The sequence below is a fragment of the Ranitomeya imitator genome, chromosome 10 (assembly GCF_032444005.1).
Source record: "Ranitomeya imitator isolate aRanImi1 chromosome 10, aRanImi1.pri, whole genome shotgun sequence".
Lineage (NCBI taxonomy): Eukaryota > Metazoa > Chordata > Amphibia > Anura > Dendrobatidae > Ranitomeya > Ranitomeya imitator.
Genome location: NC_091291.1, coordinates 101,038,325 through 101,049,196, shown reverse-complemented (window position 1 = coordinate 101,049,196; position 10,872 = coordinate 101,038,325). Strand labels below are relative to the sequence as shown.

At 44.8% G+C, this 10,872-nt stretch overlaps 2 protein-coding genes across 2 annotated transcripts; both read right to left on the bottom strand.

Moving 5' to 3' along the window:
* Positions 1-204: 204 nt before the first annotated feature.
* Positions 205-2,611, bottom strand: LOC138651291 (transcription factor HES-5-like). The gene is made up of 3 exons (XM_069741379.1): positions 2,498-2,611; positions 2,164-2,338; positions 205-2,058 (listed from the first exon to the last, which is right to left on the bottom strand). Exons 1-3 carry the CDS (start codon positions 2,552-2,554, stop codon positions 1,823-1,825), a joined length of 468 nt encoding a protein of 155 aa, XP_069597480.1. The 5' UTR covers positions 2,555-2,611; the 3' UTR covers positions 205-1,822.
* Positions 2,612-6,776: 4,165 nt separating this feature from the next.
* Positions 6,777-8,530, bottom strand: LOC138651282 (transcription factor HES-5-like). Its single transcript, XM_069741364.1, has 3 exons — positions 8,428-8,530; positions 8,094-8,268; positions 6,777-7,988 (listed from the first exon to the last, which is right to left on the bottom strand). The coding sequence occupies exons 1-3, from the start codon at positions 8,482-8,484 to the stop codon at positions 7,765-7,767; spliced, it is 456 nt and encodes a 151-aa protein (XP_069597465.1). The 5' UTR covers positions 8,485-8,530; the 3' UTR covers positions 6,777-7,764.
* Between the last annotated feature and the right edge of the window lie 2,342 nt (positions 8,531-10,872).

Genomic DNA, 10,872 nt, shown 5'->3' with positions numbered 1-10,872 from the left:
ACACCCACTCACCTACTTCTTTTCCATCAGCCTCCGTGCTCCTATGACTCCTGTAAAGCCAGAGCTGTCAATCACAGAGGAGAGGGGCGGCGATAACTGAAAAACCATTCTGAAAAAGGGGACCCCAGCGAAAATTGAATTTGATGGAGGGGATGGACTAAGGATAACACCATTGTATCAACCTCACAACACTAATGACAACTTATGTATAATAATTTATTTTATTGATTGCAACTTATCTCACAATGTATGACAACTGAACATTGTCCACTGATAAGAGTATACAGAGTATACAGACGCGCGCAGTCAGTGTATAATATACGCAACATCACTGATGTAATACTGCAAATATTGCACCATACAGTGTATATTATACATAACTTTCTAACATTTGATGCAAATATTGCATACCACATAGGAAAACCATGGAGCATAATAATCCATAATACAGATCACATAATGTACAATTCATAGAATTTAGAATATTCTGATAATTTATCAGATGGACATAATACAGTATAATATATAGAACATTTACCACTAATCATAGTGAACTATAAGGAGGCAATTACTACAAATATTGTATACTATGGCAAAGTATATGACCTCATCCTGCATAATACACATCAGCATTACATTATAATCATTAATCATGATCATACACAGAACATATGCCTCCTGGTAATTTACTGAATATTCAATATACAGAACATTTACCACTAATAATAGTGAACTATAGGGGGCGCTGTACACAGTACATCTATATACTGAATCCAATAATGTATATATTACTATACAGACGTCTGTAGTATTACAGGACTGATACATAATATCTACAGTGTATATCAGGCCGGAGGTCTCACCTCCATTATTCTGCAATGCTTTGCACTGGAGCTCTGATATCTACCTACAATACATCACTCTCTATAGAGCCAGTACACACTATATATAATCCGATACATTGTATCACTGGGAAGATTCCTACAATGGGTCCATATAGGACCAGGACTGTTCTTCATAGAAGGATATAGGACCGAGTGCACACAGGAGATCTGCAGCCGACAGCAGATTATATGATGGATGAGAAAATCACAGAGAAATTACACCAAGATCAGAAGGAACGTCATCTCCCATCACATGAGACATTAGTGACAGAAGACATCACATCCACGGCGCTCAGGAATACTGGGGGCACACAGCTCTCGGGTATACAAGGGGTACACAGTTCCCAGCTCTCAGGTATACTGGGGGTACACAGATCTTGGGTATAATGGGGGCACACAGCTCTCAGGTATAATGGGGGTACACAGATCTTGGGTATAATGGGGGCACACAGCTCTCGGGTATACTGGGGGTACACAGCTCTAAGGAATACTGGGGGTACACAGTTCTCGGGTATAATGGGGGTACACAGCTCTCAGGAATACTGGGGGCACACAGCTCTCGGGTATAATGGGGGTACACAGTTCTCAAGTATACTGGGGGTACACAGCTCCAGCTCTCAGGTATACGGGGGGTACACAGATCTTGGGTATAATGGGGGTACACAGCTCTCAGGTATACTGGGGATACACAGCTCTCAGGTATACTGGGGGTACACAGCTCTCAGGTATACTGGGGGTACACAGCTCTCAGGTATACTGAGGGTACACAGCTCTCAGGTATACTGGGGGTACACAGCTCTCAGGTATACAGGGGTACACAGCTCTCAGGTATAATGGGGGTACACAGCTCTCGGGTATACTAGGGGTACACAGCTCCCAGTTCTCAGGTATACTGGGGGTACACAGCTCTCAGTCCAGTCACATAATGGATACAGTCACTACCAGGGTCTCCACAAGGCTTTGCTGCTGTCTGGGGGGCTGTATTTGTTGGGGGTCTGGTAGACAGGAGATACAGGAGCAGATACGGCCCTGTATACCACAGTGTGAGCCCCAGGGAGGTTCTGCAGCAGCTGGATCTGGAGCTTCTCCTGTTTGTGCTGGGTCAGGAAGGTGACGGTGTCCTGGACGCAGGTGGAGTAGCCTTCTCTCCGGGTCTGGCTGGAGGCTGTGACATCTAGAACAGGAAAGACAACATGTCAGTGACAGCGTCCATCGCCGGCTGCTCTGCTCTCAGTAAGAAACACATGAGGGGTGTGAGGAGCGCGGACACGACACTCACCTCTCTCCGCCATGTGCCGCTGCAGGAAGGTGACCGTCATCTCCAGGATATCGGCTTTCTCCGGTTTGGAGGGGAGCTGATGTCTCTGAAACTCCTTCTCCAGTAAGACGCGGAGCTGCTCAATGCTGCTGTTAATCCGATCTCTCCTCATCTTCTCAATCACCGGCTTCCTCAGCTGCAGAAAAGAAGAAGAATCTCTCATTATTCCCCTGCGCCAGTGTCCATGTCTATGGAGGACAACTAAGATCACTTGTAAAACATCAGACTCCTGTTCCTATAAGTGTCTACATGTAGAGATATGGGGGTGACGCTGTCACTAGTCGGGGGCTATTACCTTTCTGAGGCCACTGTCAGCCTGATGGTCCGGGGTCCTCATATTACATGGGGCCATGGTGCAGGTCCGGCAGTCTGTCGCCTTGTGCTGTGTGGGGCAGGAGCTGTCTGACTACTAGTGAGCGGCCGCCCCTCTATATACCCCTCTCCCTGCATAATGATGTGTGGAGAGCGGACTTACAAGAGGTTCCCACACTCATCCTCCAATCCCACCGCAGCGGGGACAATGGACGTGTGTCCATCTGCTCCAATACAGGAGATAATAGAGGCTGCTGGGGGGGGATGTGAGTGTGGGAACCCCCGGCCACAAGATGGGACCTGCACCAATCACACATTGCTCAGGATGGGATTAAATTGTGCATCTAAGTGACGACCCCCTGACCTGTCACTGACATGTGCACCCACTGGTGTAGCGTGGGTTACCAATGCCTGGGGGAAAACAAGCAATTTATTCCCCTTAACCCAAGAACCATTAGTTCTCCCCGAGTTCCTTCCACCAGTCCAGTACTGAGCCACTTCTCCCCCAAACACATGTACAGCAATATGAGGAAAATACTAAAATACTAATGTACGGTAATTATATTTTGTGCTTTTACCTCCTATTTTTTTCTGCTTTGTGTTATTTTTTTTAAGTAGTCATATGTCGTTTTTTTAAATCTTTTTTTATGTCATATTTATGTATCAGGCAGACTCTGTAGTATAAGGCAGCACCCCCATAGTCAGACCCTGTAATAAGGCAGCCCCCATAGTCAGACCCTGTAATAAGGCAGCCCCCATAGTCAGACCCTGTAATAAGGCAGCCCCCATAGTCAGATCCTGTAATAATGTAGTACCCTCATAGGCAGACTCTGTAGTATAAGGCAGCACCCCCATAGTCAGACCCTATAATAAGGCAGCCCCCATTGTCAGACCCTGTAATAAGGCAGTACCCCCATAGTCAGACCCTGTAATAAGGCAGCCCCCATAGTCAGACCCTGTAATAAGGCAGCATCCCCATAGTCAGACCCTGTAATAAGGCAGCACCCCCATAGGCAGACTCTGTAGTATAAGGCAGCACCCCCATAGTCAGACCCTGTAATAAGGCAGCCCCCCCATAGTCAGACCCTGTAATAAGGCAGTACCCCCATAATCAGAACCTGTAATAAGGCAGCCCCCATAGTCATACCCTGTAATAAGGCAGCACCCCCATAGTCAGACCCTGTAATAAGGCAGTACCCCCATAGGCAGACTCTGTAGTATAAGGCAGCACCCCCATAGTCAGACCCTGTAATAAGGCACCCCCATAGTCAGACCCTGTAATAAGGCAGCCCCCATAGTTAGACTCTGTAATAAGGCAGCCCCCATAGTCAGACCCTGTAATAAGGCAGTTCCCCCATAGTCAGACCCTGTAATAAGGCAGCCCCCATAGTCAGACCCTGTAATAAGGCAGCACCCCCATAGTCATCCTGTAATATGGCAGCACCCCCATAGGCAGACTCTGTAGTATAAGGCAGCACCCCCATAGTCAGACCCTGTAATAAGGCAGCACCCCCATAGTCAGACCCTGTAATATGGCAGCCCCCCCATAGTCAGACCCTGTAATAAGGCAGCCCCTATAGTCAGACCCTGTAATAAGGCAGCCCCCATAGTCAGACTCTTTAATAAGGCAGCATCCCCATAGACAGACCCTGTAATAAGGCAGTACCCCATAATCAGAACCTGTAATAAGGCAGCCCCCATAGTCAGACCCTGTAATAAGGCAACACCCCCATAGACTCTTTAATAAGGCAGCCCCCATAGTCAGATCCTGTAATAAGGCAATACCCCCATAGTCAGACCCTTGATTAATGCTTGATCTGACCTGCCCTTTAAATTTGTAGGCTTTGACCTGGGAGAGGCATGTACAGGTCCTTCTCAAAAAATTAGCATATAGTGTTAAATTTCATTATTTACCATAATGTAATGATTACAATTAAACTTTCATATATTATAGATTCATTATCCACCAACTGAAATTTGTCAGGTCTTTTATTGTTTTAATACTGATGATTTTGGCATACAACTCCTGATAACCCAAAAAACCTGTCTCAATAAATTAGCATATTTCACCCATCCAATCAAATAAAAGTGTTTTTTAATAACAAACAAAAAAACCATCAAATAATAATGTTCAGTTATGCACTCAATACTTGGTCGGGAATCCTTTGGCAGAAATGACTGCTTCAATGCGGCGTGGCATGGAGGCAATCAGCCTGTGACACTGCTGAGATGTTATGGAGGCCCAGGATGCTTCAATAGCGGCCTTAAGCTCATCCAGAGTGTTGGGTCTTGCGTCTCTCAACTTTCTCTTCACAATATCCCACAGATTCTCTATGGGGTTCAGGTCAGGAGAGTTGGCAGGCCAATTGAGCACAGTAATACCATGGTCAGTAAACCATTTACCAGTGGTTTTGGCACTGTGAGCAGGTGCCAGGTCGTGCTGAAAAATGAAATCTTCATCTCCATAAAGCATTTCAGCCGATGGAAGCATGAAGTGCTCCAAAATCTCCTGATAGCTAGCTGCATTGACCCTGCCCTTGATGAAACACAGTGGACCAACACCAGCAGCTGACATGGCACCCCACACCATCACTGACTGTGGGTACTTGACACTGGACTTCAGGCATTTTGGCATTTCCTTCTCCCCAGTCTTCCTCCAGACTCTGGCACCTTGATTTCCGAATGACATGCAAAATTTGCTTTCATCAGAAAAAAGTACTTGGGACCACTTAGCAACAGTCCAGTGCTGCTTCTCTGTAGCCCAGGTCAGGCGCCTCTGCCGCTGTTTATGGTTCGAAAGTGGCTTTACCTGGGGAATGCGGCACCTGTAGCCCATTTCCTGCACACGCCTGTGCACGGTGGCTCTGGATGTTTCCACACCAGACTCAGTCCACTGCTTCCTCAGGTTCCCCAAGGTCTGGAATCGGTCCTTCTCCACAATCTTCCTCAGGGTCCGGTCTCCTCTTCTCGTTGTACAGCGTTTTCTGCCACATTGTTTCCTTCCAACAGACTTACCATTGAGGTGCCTTGATACAGCACTCTGGGAACAGCCTATTTGTTGAGAAATTTCTTTCTGGGTCTTACCCTCTTGCTTGAGGGTGTCAATGATGGCCTTCTTGACATCTGTCAGGTCGCTAGTCTTACCCATGATGGGGGTTTTGAGTAATGAACCAGGCAGGGAGTTTATAAAAGCCTCAGGTATCTTTTGCATGTGTTTAGAGTTAATTAGTTGATTCAGAAGATTAGGGTAATAGGTCGTTTAGAGAACCTTTTCTTGATATGCTAATTTATTGAGACAGGTTTTTTGGGTTATCAGGAGTTGTATGCCAAAATCATCAGTATTAAAACAATAAAAGACCTGACAAATTTCAGTTGGTGGATAATGAATCTATAATATATGAAAGTTTAATTGTAATCATTACATTATGGTAAATAATGAAATTTAACACTATATGCTAATTTTTTGAGAAGGACCTGTATGACAAATATTAGGTCAGGGTGCTATCAGAGAAAGCTTGCCTTGTCGTGGCTGGCGGGTTCTCATGACTAGGCCAATTAATGTGCCAAATACCTTCATTTTTATTAGCATATTTTATATAGCAGTGATGCTGTCCAAATATTATACATTCAATGTTTGTAGACTTCTCAGCGCTTACAGATGCTACTGTATTGTTTGTTTTGTAGATAGATGGACAGCTAGATTAATAAATAGGTAGGTGATAAATAGATGATAGATAATAGATAGATAATAGATAATAGAAATGGATAGATAATAGATAGATGATAGATAATAGATAGAGGATAGATGATAGATAATAGATAGAGGATAGATGATAGATAATAGATAGTTGGATAGATGATAGATACAGTAGTTATTTAAAGAGATAGATAGATAATAGATAGATAGATAGATAGATAGATAGATAGATAGTTGGAGAGATGATTGATAGATAACAGATAGATAGATAGATATGATATAGATGATAGATAGATAGATAGATAGATAGATAGATAATAGATAGATAGATAGATAGTTGGAGAGATGATTGATAGATAGATAGATAGATAATAGATATAGATGATAGATAGATAGATAGATAGATAGTTGGAGAGATGATTGATAGATAGATAGATAGATAATAGATATAGATGATAGATAGATAGATAGATAGATAGATGTACAGTCTAACTCCCATTATTAACTATTTATTTCACACTAACATAGTATCTTTCGGAAATAATAAATCAGGAAACAGAACAGCTAAATGTAAAGTTATTTTATTACTTTTCCCAATGAATAATATATTCATACATTTGGTTGCACTCAAGAAAGTACAAATTCAGCATTTCATCCAGCGCTAATACCAGAAGTAAAGCCCCATTACAAAGGCTGACATAATAATATGACATAATAACATAATTATTCACTTATTTCCAGATGCTGGAATCCACATACAGTACCAGCACATATATATAATATATCACATAACACATTCACGCTGCCTTGTGTTTCCGTCCTCTGGGGCTCGTTGCCCCGGATGCCTCTCCTGTTACACACATCCTTCCGGTCACCATTACAGGTGTCTCACACACTGCACAAGTTACAGCTCGCTCCATTGAACAGTATACGCCGTATCCTTTACCTACCAGCATTTTACACTATCTCCAGGTATTGAATAGATCCTGGGGACACATTAATCAAGCGCTGCTCATTATATGAGGATACCTTTGTAAAGAAGGATGCAGAACATGATGAAGATATTGGCTCCACGTATGAAGTATAGTCATATAGGTACAAGTCGGCCGCACAGACGTCTCGGGGGACCTTATTACTGTGATGTGCAATTTGCAGACTAAATAAACTTTTCATAGGTAAAAATACTACTTCAAGTTCATTGAGACTCATGGACATGAGACACCTGGGTCTCCTATCTTAAAAGCAGAGACACGTCTAACTCAGGAAGTGAAGGGGTTAATCATTATAAATAAATCACAGAGAAAGAAATATATAGGCAAAAATCTCTCCCCATCTCTGGGATTCCTTTACTAACAGCGACTTCTCCAGCACAAACTCTTCATGGAAGACTTATGAGGACATGAGGTCAACGCTGGCCCCTGGATGTGTCATACACTCAACACTATACGATAGTGCCCATAGCGCGTCCGCCATGCTGCACAGTGCAATACCTTCATCTCTATGTCCAGTGGACTCTAAAGTGTTCAACAGTCTTGTATGATCCAGAAGCCATGTTACCAGGGTCTCCACAAGGCTTTGCTGCTATATTTGATGGGGGTCTGGTAGACAGGAGATACAGGAGGAGATACGGCCCTGTACACCACAGTGTGAGCCCCAGGGAGGTTCTGCAGCAGCTGGATCTGGAGCTCCTCCTGTTTGTGCTGGGTCAGGAAGGTGACGGCGTCCTGGACGCAGGTGGAGTAGCCTTCTCTCCGGGTCTGGCTGGAGGCTGTGACATCTAGAACAGGAAAGACAACATGTCAGTGACAGCGTCCATCGCCGGCTGCTCTGCTCTCAGTAACAAACACATGAGGGGTGTGAGGAGCGCGGACACGACACTCACCTCTCTCCGCCATGTGCCGCTGCAGGAAGGTGACCGTCATCTCCAGGATATCGGCTTTCTCCGGTTTGGAGGGGAGCTGATGTCTCTGAAACTCCTTCTCCAGTAAGACGCGGAGCTGCTCAATGCTGCTGTTAATCCGATCTCTCCTCATCTTCTCAATCACCGGCTTCCTCAGCTGTAGAAAAGAAGAAGAATCTCTCATTATTCCCCTGCGCCAGTGTCCATGTCTATGGAGGACAACTAAGATCACTTGTAAAACATCAGACTCCTGTTCCTATAAGTGTCTACATGTAGAGATATGGGGGTGACGCTGTCACTAGTCGGGGGCTCTTACCTTTCTGAGGCCGCTGTCAGCCTGATGGTCCGGGGTCCTCATATTACATGGGGCCATGGTGCAGGTCCGGCAGTCTGTAGCCTTGTGCTGTGTGGGGCAGGAGCTGTCTGACTGCTAGTGAGCGGCCGCCCCTCTATATACCCCTCTCCCTGCATAATGATGTGTGGAGAGCGGACTTACAAGAGGTTCCCACACTCATCCTCCAATCCCACCGCAGCGGGGACAATGGACGTGTGTCCATCTGCTCCAATACAGGAGATAATAGAGGCTGCTGGGGGGAGATGTGAGTGTGGGAACCCCCGGCCACAAGATGGGACCTGCACCAATCACACATTGCTCAGGATGGGATTAAATTGTGCATCTAAGTGACGACCCCCGACCTGTCACTGACATGACAGCCCCATCAATAGCCATGAAGAAGCCTATGTAAATTATGAGATTTACCAAGTCAGGAAATATTTACACGTAATTCTGTCATAACTAATATTTAAATATCCATGAAACAATTCACACTGTAACATGAAGCATTACAAGTGAGGATCCTCCTGACACCGCCCTGTCAGCCCTGGAGACATTTTTGGTTTTATAGAAAATACTATAGCAAAGAAATGGGATTAAAAATGTAACATTCAGTGGTATATTATACATATATATTGAACAAATAAAAGACATTACAACATTGAAGACTCATGGAGCAAAACGACTGAACACCCGATTAATTATGGGATATTCATGTCACTAATCGCATGTATTGGAGCCTCGCTCACTGGGACAGCGTTTCCAAAATTGTCTCAAAATTGTATGTATGGTAGGCCTTAGTGGAATTGAAAGCTCTGTGCCACCACATTAAACTCTACCTACATCAGTACTTACTGATGTTATATGTATTTTACTCTCTTATGTAGCACCATTAATTCCTCATCGCTTTAGGGTAACATAGTAACATAGTTAGTAAGGCCGAAAAAAGACATTTGTCCATCCAGTTCAGCCTATATTCCATCATAATAAATCCCCAGATCTACGTCCTTCTACAGAACCTAATAATTGTATGATACAATATTGTTCTGCTCCAGGAAGACATCCAGGCCTCTCTTGAACCCCTCGACTGAGTTCGCCATCACCACCTCCTCAGGTACCGTCACACAGACAGCTCTCCAGCGACCAACGATGCCGAGGTCCCCGGGTAACCAGGGTAAACATCGGGTTACTAAGCGCAGGGCCGTGCTTAGTAACCCAATATTTACCTTGGTTACCTAAAAAAAAACAAAACACTACATACTTACATTCCGGTGCCTGTCGCGTCCCCCGGCGTTCTGCTTCCTGCACTGACTGTGAGCGCCGGCCGGCCGTAAAGGAGAGCACAGCATTGACGTCACCGCTGTGCTTTACGGCCGGCGCTGACAGTCAGTGCGGGAAGCTGACTGCGAGGGACGCGACAGACACCGGAATGTAAGTATGTAGTGTTTGTTTTTTTTAGGTAACCAGGGTAAATATCGGGTTACTAAGCGCGGCCCTGCGCTTAGTAACCCGATGTTTACTCTGGTTACAAGTGAAGACATCGCTGAATCGGCGTCACACACGCCGATTCAGCGATGTCAGCGGGTGATCCAGCGACGAAATAAAGTTCTGGCCTTCTAGCTCCGACCAGCGATCTCACAGCAGGATCCTGATCGCTGCTGCGTGTCAAACACAACGAGATCGCTATCCAGGACGCTGCAACGTCACGGATTGCTATCGTTATCGTTCTAAAGTCGCTCAGTGTGAAGGTACCTTTACAGACATTGTCATCACTGTCCCCATTGGGGCTCACAATCTAGAACATACACACTCATTGCAGATGTTGTTCTTGGTAGGATTTGAACTCAGGATCCCAGCATTGCAAGGCTGCAGTGCTAACTACTGAGCCACCCTACAGTGCTCACCACTGAGCTACAGGAAAGGTCTCAGCCAATTTCTTAAAATCTTGTCCGGCAAACAATCTTTATAGCAGGGGTAACACCGTCTATTAACCGTCCTTATTGAAACAATATAATTTACCCGACGCGTTTCCTCCTTTACTTGGATTCATCAGGGGTGTAATGGCTGTGTACTGATCCGCCTTTCAGAGATCCTTCTTAAAAAAACAAAAACTGGAAGGTACTAAAATTGGACAGTGATATCGGGAACTTAATCACAGCTAATCCTCAGATTACCTTCAAAAAAGGGAGATATTTGTAAGACTGATTAGTTTACAGCCATTACACCACATAGAAAGAGACCATATGGCGGTCAGAAGGTGTAACGGGATGCCAGAGATACGGTGACTGAATGGCGTGTAAAGCCATATCTGTGGCCAAAACTTTCCAAAGTACAACAACAGGGAAACAGTATAGAATTAGATCATTCATCAATTGTCGGAGTGAGAGCTTGATTTAAAAGGCCTCGTGCCAATGGGGCCATGAGTAT

Bases quoted from the DNA above. Each gene is read 5' to 3' on its own strand.
- LOC138651291 (XM_069741379.1), bottom strand. From the start codon at position 2,554: ATGGCCCCATGTAATATGAGGACCCCGGACCATCAGGCTGACAGTGGC. The intron at 2,339-2,497 runs GTAATAGCCCCC...TCTTTTCTGCAG, and splicing joins CTGACAGTGGCCTCAGAAAG to CTGAGGAAGCCGGTGATTGA. The intron at 2,059-2,163 runs GTGAGTGTCGTG...TTCCTGTTCTAG, and splicing joins GCGGCACATGGCGGAGAGAG to ATGTCACAGCCTCCAGCCAG.
- LOC138651282 (XM_069741364.1), bottom strand. From the start codon at position 8,484: ATGGCCCCATGTAATATGAGGACCCCGGACCATCAGGCTGACAGCGGC. The intron at 8,269-8,427 runs GTAAGAGCCCCC...TCTTTTCTACAG, and splicing joins CTGACAGCGGCCTCAGAAAG to CTGAGGAAGCCGGTGATTGA. The intron at 7,989-8,093 runs GTGAGTGTCGTG...TTCCTGTTCTAG, and splicing joins GCGGCACATGGCGGAGAGAG to ATGTCACAGCCTCCAGCCAG.